This window comes from Anarrhichthys ocellatus, unplaced genomic scaffold, assembly GCF_004355925.1.
Source record: "Anarrhichthys ocellatus isolate YVR2014 unplaced genomic scaffold, GSC_Weel_1.0 scaffold27, whole genome shotgun sequence".
Classification (NCBI taxonomy): Eukaryota; Metazoa; Chordata; class Actinopteri; order Perciformes; family Anarhichadidae; genus Anarrhichthys; species Anarrhichthys ocellatus.
In genome coordinates this window covers 420,118-433,008 of record NW_022280057.1, presented here as the reverse complement: position 1 = coordinate 433,008, position 12,891 = coordinate 420,118, and the positions used below count along the sequence as shown (strand labels likewise).

At 41.6% G+C, this 12,891-nt stretch overlaps 1 protein-coding gene across 4 annotated transcripts in view; it reads right to left on the bottom strand.

Annotated features, from left to right (window-relative positions):
* Positions 1–12,891, bottom strand: part of atp8a1 (ATPase phospholipid transporting 8A1) — a 92,782-nt gene that overhangs the window by 34,179 nt on the left and 45,712 nt on the right. For all 4 annotated transcript variants that reach the window (XM_031862722.1, XM_031862724.1, XM_031862725.1 and 1 more), the window contains 7 exons: positions 11,607–11,689; positions 10,027–10,076; positions 9,608–9,677; positions 8,536–8,620; positions 7,740–7,879; positions 5,673–5,811; positions 2,832–2,896 (listed from right to left, as the gene is read on the bottom strand). In XM_031862722.1, coding sequence (XP_031718582.1) covers positions 2,832–2,896; positions 5,673–5,811; positions 7,740–7,879; positions 8,536–8,620; positions 9,608–9,677; positions 10,027–10,076; positions 11,607–11,689 — 632 coding nt within the window. The remainder of the gene's footprint in view (positions 1–2,831; positions 2,897–5,672; positions 5,812–7,739; positions 7,880–8,535; positions 8,621–9,607; positions 9,678–10,026; positions 10,077–11,606; positions 11,690–12,891) is intronic.

The window sequence follows — 12,891 nt, the reverse complement described above, 5'->3', positions numbered from 1 at the left end:
GGATCCTGTTTGCTTATACAGCTATGATGATGAGTGATGATGAAAAGCCTTAAATATGAGACTGACAAGAGGATTTACTGTCCTGGTACAAGGACATGTGGACTGGACGGATGGAGTGGTGAGATCATCATTGTATTCATCAATCAATCATCTTCCCCACATATGGTGAAGCCATTAGGAAATAACACCAATTTCTGTGTATCCATTTTCTGAGGTATGTAATACATGTATATTTTCAATAAAAAAAAAGTAAAAAATATAGTATTACTACAAAAAAACTTGGCATAGAAATTCTTGCAGTAAAATAATATCCTTAATGGCAGTGCGGTAGAGTTGTACAGGTGCAAACGGTTAAATAGAAGACAGACCTAACTTGGCGGATACAATGCAAGGTATCAAACATAATGTGTCATGCAGATGCTCCAACAGCTGTAATCGTTATAAAATGGTGGCCGTAAGCGGTGCTGACGGAGGGAGGGGTCCGGCCTGGTGTTGAGGTCAGATATGTCAAAGCAGTCAGATTGTACCAGGGGGACCAGGCAGCGTTCGCTTGGCATAACAAAACTCTGAAACCCCAGCTTAAAGGAAATATTTGGAGAAAGGGGCTTTACGTTTCACAACGCGAGGAGGAGAGTGAGAGACGCGCAGAGAAAGAGATGATGGATTAACAGAGGAGAGAAACTGAGCAAGAGGATACAAGCAGAAAGCAGCTGCGAGGACTTAACCATCTCTGATGGCGTCTGTAAAACAGCATGAGATGGTGAGCAGTGGGCAGGCGTGTGTGTGTGTGTGTGTGTGTGTGTGTGTGTGTGTGTGTGTGTGTGTGTGTGTGTGAGAGAGACAGAGAGAAGCACAGGTCAGGTCGTGATTTCTGTATTTCACTTTGTATAAGCCAGTATACCGTGTGTGAGAAAGAATTCACTCCGTTTGGGGCAGAACCTCTTCATCACATAAGCAAAGTTGACCATTTCCCTCAACTAGGGCGGCCATTTCTCCCCTAATTTCCACTGAGGAATTTTAGCGCTAATGCTACATGTCTCCTCCTAAAGCCTCTTTGTTATGGCTATAATGACCAGTTTAGCCTATGTGACTAGCTAGTGTTTGGCTTTGGAATTGGTATGTGCTGTCCATTCACAAATCCACAAGCGCTTCCCATAAAGACTGAGCTCTATTGTGGATATAGACCCTTGAGTGATACAGCCAACAGGACGTGACACTCGTGATGTGGAATCTGGACGTTTGTATGGATGTAATGTCATCATTTGTCTTATAGACTTGGACCCACCCACAAAGGGGACATTCCAGCTCAGTTAGAAGTGTGTGGACTCACGCTTTTCTGTCACTTTAATGACCGGCAGCTCACTGAGAAGACACCTGAGAGTGTGTTTGCATTATAAATCATGATTTTCCCATCCAACTTTCACTTGGACTTATATATTGTTGATTTTCTGATCTGTTTTTGAGCGTTTTGTAATAATCAAAACACAGACGAATAACCTTTTCTATACAAAAATAAAAATAATAAGCCTCATCTATCTGTGACTGTACTTAATAAAGATGAATATACTAATGCTCAATAAGCGCCGTTAGCTCTTCACATGATTAAACACCACGACTGGAAGACAAAGCTGCTCAAAATGACCTAATCCTACCTTTGAGACCAAGTTTCACTTTGGGAATTTCACTTCTAGTAAGATTTAGTACAGAGGATGTCAAAAACTTTGTCCTCGCTTTGATAAACATTTCTAAACACAGCAAAGAGGGAAGACATGCTCCAATTACTCTCTTTCGCAGCACAAGAACGCTCAGAGCTACCAGCCCTGCCGCCTGGTCCTCCGCTCACTGGGCCTCCTCAGTCTTTGGTGGAGAGGTTACTCCCTTTGCGTTTTAACAAACTGCCTTATGTAAGCATCTGTTCAACCACAGGGGAATGAGAGCTGACATTTCAAAGCGCCGGTCGGCGTGCTTTATGAATGCACCGACCCCAAATTTCTACCTCGACTTCATTTATCATGCTTAACGACCGGGTGACAGAGTGAAGGCCGTCCATCATCACCCCACACCCCCCCCTCCCTCCCTCACCCGCTTCTTCTCACCATTCCTTCATTCCTGTCCGACAGACTAAACCCAGTCGGGTTTCTCCTCCATCTGTGGCCTCCTCTGCTTAGCTTTCTCCTGCAGGAAGTGCATGGACTTGCCCTTTTCAATCTCAGAAACAACAGACAAGGCCCTCCTGCCGGGGGGGTCAACAGACTTCTCTGCAGGGTGTCTTAAAGATGTTAAAGGCAGATTTGTGATGTGTGGTGGCTCTGAGTGTTGGAAGGCTCCCTGTGGCTTCAACCTTTCAGGTTCAAGAGTATTTTTCACAGGGATTGGGTGATGACATCAGGGGATTGTTATACTCAAGGATGTCGTCATGATGTCATGTATTCACCCTTTTATTTATTATTTGTATTGATTTATTAGTCTTGACCTCTAATGCATCTTTGCTGCTTATGTAGCAAACACAGATATGATTTGCAGATAATGTACAAAGGGGACATGGGAATTACTGTCGATGCATACTGTATCAATCAAGTGTGTTTGTATGATAGTCAGATATTATGAAAATACTGGGAGAAGCATGCATGCACGTCTTTACAAGGACATGTGGATTGGAAATTGGAAATTGATTGATTGAACGACGACCCAAAAAAAAAAAAAAGTTGCGTGTAGATTAGAAAAACAAACGGTCCGAGTACAACATTTTGAGCTTTATGTTCTTTTGTGAGTTTTTCAATTCTGTATGCATGGAAGTTAATTTGTGGATAAGCAAAATACAAAAAACTCACATCAAGAGTGTCTTCATTGATCACGAGCAGGCCCATGTTCTTGGTCAGTAGTTTGCAGGAATGTCCTACAAAAAAAACAAAAAAAACAGAAAAACAAGAAAATTAAATTCATTTCTAAATTTGCTTCAAACGTATAGACTTGAAAAGACTGGAAAGTAAGCACGTAGGTAGGAAGGAAATACTTAAATTAATTCTATTACGACATCAATACGATTCAATAACCCCCTTTAGCGTGACAACTTATGTGCTTAGGGCTCAAACACACAATAACACACACACACACACACACAGATTAAAACAAAACATTTTAATAAAAGAAGAAAACAAATAAGGGGCACTACAATATGTGGCAACATTTTAAGGGACACCAATTAAAATGTTACAGCTCAGAGCCTCTGTCTCAGGACATGACTAATGAGTTTGGTTTACAAGAGTTTGTCAGTTTCCTGTTTTAACAGGCAGTTACAACTCTGAGTTACCAAACACGGCTCTCTGGGGAGCGTTCCCCGCAGCTCTTGGCTGGGACAGATGCTCTGGGTCACCAGCAAGGTGGTAGAGGGAGCCTCCCGTTGGGGAAAACAGAAATGTTGAAAACCGTGGCTGTATGAAAAGGCTGCCATCTGTGGCATAACCACATGAATATTTGTGGGCTTCAACACTTTGCTGCTGTCTGGAAAGAGATTTTAGTTTCTTTAAGGGGGTTACCACAAAGCCCATGGTTTGTGAATACATGGGTGGCATTTTCTGTGAGTGAAACTTCGATACGATTGTGCACAAAACACACAAAAACAGCCACAGTCAAACACAATAATGCACAGAGAGTACACGCAGAAGGGGCCTTGCATGAGGAAATGAGAGGGTTTCACCTCCCGAGTCAAAACCAAACACGGTTGGGGTCTGGGTCTGGCAGATTGTTTTCTTAAGTGCAAAGGTGCAAACGTCCAAAAAATTGCCAATGTGAGGAAAATGTCTCCCCATCTCAACACTGTCCCTACTCCCTTCCCCCTTGTCAGTTCCTGCCACAGCCCTTCCGCTTAATGTGTTTACCTTAAGCTCATTTGGCTGCGGCCAAAGTGCCCTTTTTTTATTTTACCAGAGAAAGTTGGATTCCTGGCCTTTCTCGATCTCAGGCGGAACTAAACACTGCTCCCACAGGACTCGAGGAATGTGTAACCGGGACACTCGAGTCACGGTTATCTCAATTGTTGCAACAGGAGCAACAATTAAAGTAAAGACACAATGTTTGGCTACAGAGGGAACTCTAGATTTTGGGAGGAACAAAGAATGGGGACATGATAATACTGACTGCAAAAGGTGAAGTTGGGAAGGTATACTTCTGTGGAAAGATAAGGGGTTGTGTGTCTCTCTGCTCATTGTTTATGTGCTTCTCATCTGCAATACCTTCATTAAACTGTGTTGTATTTCCCAAAAAGCTGAAGAGCGGGCACTTTCCTTGCACTGAATTCTGGTTCTGACCTGTCCTAAGCATTACATATGTTTAACTCCCCTCAACAAACAACTCACAGCACTTCTCAGAGCAAACATGGCTCTTTCCTCCGGTGGCCAGACAGTAAGTGTCAGTGTAGTTACTGTACATTATTAAGTCATGAGCGTTCAGGACTAGGAACAAACTGAAACAATGACAAGTCTTTACAGCTTCAGATCAAACGCATCTGCCGTGCTTCAATTTAGTTCATTTGTGAGAATAAGTGACCTCCACTATATTTAAGCCCAATATCCTACACTAAGTGTGGCATTTGGGTGGTTCAGGCCACCTGGAAACGCCTAAATGTGATGGGCCAAATTCATCAGTCAAATGTGGCAAAACTTGCACAATTAACCCTGGCAATGGGGATCGTCTTTCAGAGAGGAAAATAGTAAAAAAACAAAGTCAATATTGAGCAGAGATTTTACAGAGCAACATAGTTAAACGGCGGTCCTGTAAAAATACTTCTAGTGAGCATGTGCTTCTGCGGAGCTGCCTCACATCTGGGCACGGTGGGCACAAAGGGCTGATTCAGTCAGGCCACAGTGGTAGGTAGAGCCACAAACGGAGGTACTTTTCATATCTATTTTTCTGGGTTCCGTGTTTAAATGTAGGCTGTATTCAAGGTAGATCCGCTTGTAGTATTATGTACAATTAAGGAAACTGAACTGAATCTAGTGGACCAGACATTTTCACTCATTCACCTCTCTGCTAACATCTGCGAGGCTAAAACCTCTGGGGGAACCAGATACCTGAGAGCTGCCTCCTTGTGTACATACGCAATGTTATTTATTTCATGTCAGTGCAGTGTGCTCATACATCATCTGGCATTCTGCGACAGATGCTTCTGTTAGATATGTGTGACAGAGAAGCATTCAGCTTGTCAGTTGTTTGTCTTGCTTTGGTGAAGAACGACCACAGGACTGACTGGGGTACCTGTAAGAGGCTGGTGAACAACGCAGATCAGGTTCACCAGTGACTTTCCACTTGGTTTGATACCAAGAGCTCAAGCAGGGCTTGTCGGGGTGCACAAATATTAATGGGAGTATGTGGATGCAGGCAATCTTTAATGCTAATTATTTTACATTAAAAGGGGCACACCACCAATTTTACACATGAAGAACAGTTTACTGGACTAAATCTTGGTTTACCTTTGAGCCTGCTTTACCGGCAGGAGGTGTAGAGTTTGACAAAAGTGGGCATTTAGGAGGCAGGAGGGTTCTAATGATCATGCAATTGAGTTGTATTATTATTACATGTAGGATCCAGTGTTTTTGGAGCATACTAGAGACTAAAAAATATCCAGATATCTTGGCCCCTTGCGAGTCTCCTAACTTTGCACGTCTGACTCTTACCAATGTTAATGGCTGTTTCCTGTTTGTCCCCCGTCAGGATCCAGATCTTGATGTCCGCTTTCATCAAAGTCTCAATGGTCTCAGGCACCTTATCCTGGAGCTTGTCCTCTATCGCTGTGGCCCCGAGCAGCTGCAGGTTCTACACCAGAAAAGAGCAAAAGACAGAAAACAATTTCCAGATAAAAATAAAAAATAAAAAGTCAGCAAGTGGTGGTCGCAACAGAGGAAGGCCTTTAAAATGTCATGTGTCAGAGAAACATGTGGGCCGGGATTGTGTCACTCACTCAGACTGTTTTTCCCTTCATCAGCTGCTCTCGTTTATCACTCAGAAAAACCACCACAGGCTTGAGAGGTTTTGGACTCGTTACTGTGTGTGTGTGCGTGCGTGCGTGCGAAATGACCCACAGACTACTGCGGGTGTTGTTCCCAGGAACCTTGGTGGTTGTTTGGGGCTGGTTGTGAACTCATATCGTACCGTCACAGGGCCAAAGATTTGACAAGACCCAGGGTTGATTGGAGACAGGAGCCAGCAGCAGAGGAAAGGCAGGGGAAGCTCTTTAAGTTGTGACCTGAGCCCTGCTGCCTATACATCTGTAGCTCCGTCCTCTCTAATCATCTTTTTTACCACACAGCACGGGAAACTGCCTGGGGAAGAACATGACTACAGCTGATGAGTCCTCATTTGCCGGTTTCATGTGGAATTGTTTTGTTGTTCCTGTTGTTAAAGGAACAACAGGAATCTTTGTGGATTATGATACAATAACCTCTTGGATCAGGGTTTCAACCCCTAAGCCAGGGTGGGACCATAAAACCAGTGTATAGCCAAACGCCGGTAGAGGGTCTGTTCACCTCTGAATTCACCAGACGCTGTGGAGAGTCAATACTTTACTCTGCCCCTGATGTTAAGAATAGGAGAAGTTATAACTTTGCCAAATGAGGAGACTAGCAGTTTATATCTGTTGCATTGAACACTGGCCTCCTGATGGTCTTTAGTAGTAGTAGTCGGTTGAGCTGAAGTGCAAGTACACCAGAAATAATGGATCCAAGCTTAAACCAATCAGTAAAGTTCATAAGAAACATTTCCGTCAATAACTGGAATAGTTTACTTCACATGTACGCACTCTGGAACACACTGTAGTAATATGAGAGTGGGAAACTATGTTAAAGGATGATTCAGGGAATATGATAATCACACCAATTAATGGAAACCATCAATTATCATTCAGAGTAGCAAGCAATGGAAGGATTAGGTATTAAAGAAGTACAATAGCTTCTCAATTCAGAACACAATAACAAAGGAATTCATGTTTTTTTTTTTTCCTTTCTTTTTTTAATCACCAACTAGCTCCCATCAAGGCTGAATAATATGTTTATCACATCTTAACATTTTCTTACACAATAATCACACACTGGAGCTTTTTGTTTGTGAGGTGATGAAGGAGTAACTTCAGATGACTGATTTCACACAGCGTTGGAATGTCTCCGTCTTTGCAGTTTCCCTGCAACTCCATTGTGCCCCCGTGTGGCGTTACCGTGAGCATTTCTTAACATGGGTGGCCCTGAGCAGCAATGAACCTCAAACCCTGGCAGCGTTGGTGCCACACTCTGCCCATTAAGCAATGCACATTACGTTTTTTCCCTCTGAAAGCTTTTATGTTTATTTCATGATTTATTGCCTCCATTTGTTTTGGGCAGCCATGAAGAACACGCCAAGTGGTTGATTTACGACTGTGGCTTCCTGTGTTTGACTAACGTTTCCACACAGACCAACCTCACAGAAAACCAGTTATACCTGCTAGTGAAACCTCTAATCTCTCACACAAACAAATTTTTTTTTTTTTTACTTTTTCACTTTCCCAGGTGTAATCACAATGACCCCATTAGTTACACAGGAGGCCTCGAGTTTATGCCCAGGCTGATTTTTCTGCAAAGAATAGACGCCTATCAAAAAAACAGATAAAGAAAGATTGCCTCTCACTTGCATTTCACAATGAAATATGTGATGGTAGGACTAGTTTAGGGAACATAACAGGAAGTCATGGCATCAGGAACTGAAACCACACAAACCTTCTCTATCAGTTCATAGCTCTCCTCCAGTTTCAGGGATCTGTTCTGCAGGGAAGTGCAGGCTCTGTGGTGGATCTCCAGCCACTGCTGATAGGACGACTCACTGACGTCTGTCACTGCAAAGCACAAGGTGCGAAGGCCTGGAAGAGGAAAACAGCATCAACACCTGGGTCAAAACATTGACATTTTAAAGGCCAGATAAATACGTGGATTTAATGAACATTTATATAATGTCTGTGCAGTCTATCATATCAGTAATTGTGTTTTTAGTTGGAACTCCAAATATCTGAATAGAATTAAGACGTATATAACAATAGGCGTTATATGTTCAATGCAAATGATATTCAAGAAAGATCAAATACGTTGTTATTAATAGTTCATTCTTCCTGTCAGAAGGATAAAGGATGTTATGTTTCTTTCACACCTCTCCAAAGATCTTCACAATCTGTCCCTAATGCTATATTTAGCCTACATCAAATATTCCAAATGACATCATTTTGCTGGTGTCTCACAAGGGGGCAGTATGAACTTAAAGGAGAGTCTCTGGTGCAGCTTCTTTCAGCTCCACTGCGTTAGATTAAAAATACTTCAACATACTCATATTAGGATTTACTGTTCTTCAAGTAGTGACGCATGAGGTTAAGCTCTAAGGGAAAGAAAACTACTTCTTCTGCTGCAGCTTATGATGATGAAGTGGTGATAATGACCAGACAGAAATGCTGCAAGCCCTTAAATTTGAAGCATCTTAAGAGAGGTTTTTCTGTTGGCAGACAGGGGGCGATGTTTGTCCACTCACCCTCAGTGGCAAACTGTTCCAGGTGCTTCAACGTGATCTCTTTGTACCTCGAGCTGTCTGCTAAGCGGTCATAGATCACCGTGTCCTGAAGGGAGACAAACACGCATTGGTTATTGATACCCAGAGTGGAAAAAAAAAGGAACCTCCTGGACTTGAGCTACTGCACAAATGGGTGTTCTCAGGTCAGATCCAGCCCTTTCAGTTTTCTGTTTGTGTTTCAGTACATAGCTTTATGTACTGACGTAATCCTAAACTGAAAAAGCAGATACTTACAGGGGAATTAATAAATCCACTACAATTGTATCTGGATCCTGTAACGGATAAATTATTCTGCGATTAATGTGTTTTAATTACATTGAAAAGCCCAGTTTAGCATCAAACTAAAATCGAACATTAGTGCTAATCCTGCTAATTACTTTTTGTGCATTTAACAAATATCCTTGTTGAAATTATCACAAAATAAAAATAGTGCCAAATGAAAACAAAAACTCAACTTAAAAATCAAACAAGCACAAAACCTGGATTGAGAAAATTAGGAAAACGACAGCATTCGTTTCGTATTTATCTTGTTTTTGATGTCTTTGTGAAATACTTTGGTGCAAAACGTCTTTGGTTTTAAAGTGCTATATAAATAGAATAATAATCAAGTGTATATAACAAAAACATTCTGAGTGACTCATTGTGTAAAAATATTATAACCTTAGGCTTTGAAAAGCTTTACTAGGCCAACTCATAGCAGAATCTAGAGCAACATGTTCCCCAATCATTAAAATTGCAACAAAAATGATCATTTTCTACTGAATGTACTTATGTAACTGTGGAATGAGGCTGGTTTGGTAGCTGACTGCCTTCTTGTGGAATACAATCTTTGTCTAACCTTTATTTTGCGGAGATACATCTGAATTATGGCGATCTCGCTTTACACTGCTGCTCATTGAAAACAATTCCCGACAAGAGCGAGAGGCAATAAAGGGAGGAGAGTGTTCAGGAGAGTGTGTGTGTGTGTGTGTGTGTGGGTGTGTGCTCGGTGATGAGCTGTCATGCGTTGCCATGGAGAGAGACAGACACTCACCGCTCCTTTGCAGTAGAGGCGGATCTTCCCAGATGGGGTGCGCATGATGACTGACATCCTCTTCCTCGTGCTGTGAGAGAAAAAGGAAAGAAAGAGAGAAGAAGGTGGAATCAGGAGAGAAAGCAAGTCAGAGAAATCCAATTACAAGGTGGTAGTACAGCCAAATGATCACGTACTGTTTGGGCTAAAAGTAGAAATCACAGTGGTGGCTAACAAGACATCACACCTCGGTCACACAATTATTAGTACACATCATTAGGGACACAGGAAGATGATGAACTCTGACATCATACAATTCTTTTGAGGTTCATAGAGTAAATACAACATTTAATGTACACCTATTAGCAACAAACTACAGCATACAACACGTTTACACATAATAACTAATGAAAATAATAATGCTGTTATCAGTAGTTTACCTTGTAAACTCCAGCACATGAAGTAGTTCGTATCTCTCCTCTGTTCCAGGCTAAAACCAAAGAGACAGACATATTAACGCACCTCAAAAGGACACATTTCCACCAGTCGTCTTCGGAGAGACAACTTATCTTAAGTAGCACAAGCCACCAGACTCAAATCAGCCTTAATTTCACTTTAAATGTGTTTATCAGTTGCCAGCATTGAGCTGGTGGAGGCAAAATTCAATTAACTTCCTTAATGGTTGAGACTGCGAGGTACAAGACAGAGTGATTAAATAGATGCTGAGAGCTTAAGAAGGCCTAATAAAGGTTAAGAAATTGGACAAACGTTTTGGAGACAAGATGTTCCCGGCAGAGGAAAACATAATTTGAAAATGGTTTTGGCCTTTCTGCCTCCGCCTCCTTGAGTGCAATCATCGGGTTAGCCAATTAAAGGGACAACGGGATGAGTGACCTGAGCTTAGAGAGGACACACTGCATCAGCTCTGGATGTGAAGGCTGAGTTCTCTTTGCCATCATGCATATCACTTTTAATCCAAGGACTGCCAAATACAGAAAAACAGTGAATTATTTACTTAAGTAACTGCGAAAGATATTCTACAGATTGTAGAGACACCACAACTTCATAGCAAAATGAATCAGGATGTGCAGTGTGGTTAAAGGACAAGCTCAACATCACTCTCTTTTCTGTACAGTATCCATGCATGACTCTGCTCATGCCCGGTCACTTAACCTCAAATATGCTTATGTATAGTTTTCTTATTCTTATTTCTCTAGAGACCTCTTATTATTTATGTATATTATTTTCTTCATCTCTCTGAGATCTTATTATTTTACAAGCACGCAAGTCTTTAAAAACAGGATTACGGACTGTTTGACCACTGAATATACTTGTTCCGTTACTGAACAACACTGCAAATTCATTGGTTGACGTAATTTGATGCCATTTTAAAGTCTGTTATTTGTGCTTTTATGTGTGAAACTGTCTTGGCCAGGACTCCCTTGAAAAAGAGATTTGAAATCTCAATGGTACAATCCTCAAAAAAATATAATAAATCTGAACTATTTATACTGCTTCAACAAATGTATTCCCCCTGTGGGGATCAATACAGGTTTATCTTATCTTATGTCATGTAGATGGAGCCAGGAGTCTGTTAGCATGGCTTCACATAAAGACTGGAAACAAGAGAAACAGCTATAGGTCTGTCCTAAAGCAACAAACTCTGCCACAACCTCAAAGCTAAATAATTAAAACTTTATGACTTGGTTTAATGCGTTCTAAAGTGCAAGTGTAAAAACAACAATTCAGTGTTTTACTTGGGCTAACTGAGAACACCAGCTGCCGACTGTAGCTTCGTAGTTATTGTACAGACGCGAGAGTGGCATCGATCTGATCATCTAACTCTCGGCAAGAGAGAAAATAAGCGTATTTCCAAACTTTTGAACCATTCCTTTGATGAATAAACATAAAAAGAGGTCAAAAACCTTGCAGCGTACCAGTAATGTGTAGTTGTGTAGTGAATCCAATTAATCAGTACAATAGCTTGCATGCCTTTCATGAAACGTCTTGTCCAGCTTACCATTTGCACAATGACGCTGTCTGGGGTTCTACCAGAAAACACAAAGCCAAGGGTTTGTGCTGCTCTCACCAGAGCTCCTTCATCTGGACAGCAAGAAAACAACAACAACAAAGTGTTACAGATACACACCGATACAAAACAGTGCTGTCTCAAGAACACCTGGAACTCGAACCTGACATTCATGACAAGAACCATGTTCACATTATGTGCATGAAACTAGTTCATCGACACATTTTCACAATGCGGGCAGTGACAGAGCTGTGGATCAGGTAGCTGATGCTACAGCTTGCATGAGGATGCTGCAGGGCGAGAAAAATCTCTCAGCTTGTTTTTTACAGTTCACTTAACTACCCTTCTCTTTGCAGCTATTCCCCGCTTTGCTTCAAACCCCAAAGCGCCATAGGACCATGATTGTTTTTAAGCAATCAGGCAAAAAAAAAGGTCATCTCTCTTATCAAGAGCAAAATGTGAGCTGAAAAGCAGCAGTATTGCCTTATACAGTAGTTATAAAAACACTTTTAGCAAATCAATGTGTTCATCATGTGTGTATTTATTGTTTCTGTATTGAACTGAATATAGGGGGTTAGCCTGTTTTACATCTGCGCTTACAAACATAACCGAGTCCTGAAACATCAGGACACACCTCATTTACTCAGCATAGTATGTGTTAATATACTGAAAGGCTTGTCAATCAATTTGGCAACAACATAAGCTTGTGTGTTATTGTTTTTTTCCCCATGAGAGCTACTTATTAGTTCACATTTGAATCACAGCGTTGAGCCTTTAAAGCTTCGTGACATTTTCAGAGTTCATTAGGATGGTCCTTATTTTCAGGAAATGTACACAGTGCTGCTGGGGCAACCACAGTGTCTAGGGGGGTAGGCCATTGTGCAAATGCCTTAAGCTGCAGTCATTCTTGTCAAATACAAAAAGGCAGTAGTAGTAGTTCATTTTTCTTTTCATCTAATGGCACTGATTTCTTGATTGGTGGGTGTCTCATCAGGGATCATAGTGAGGCTCAAAATATCAAAGTGGCATACACCACGCATTCTGTAAACAGGATGTTTCATTTTCTAATATAATTCCAGGCTCTCTCCTGCACTGGTGATTATATAAATGTCTTTATGAAATACTGCTACCTGGAGGCTGTAGTGATGTGTTCCAGCTGCAAAGACACAGAGGTCACTAGATGGAAAATTAAATATCTAAGGGCACAACCTCGCTGATCGAAAGCACCTGGGACCAGGTCCAGGCAGTGTCACCCGCAGCTGCAGCACTTGCAAAT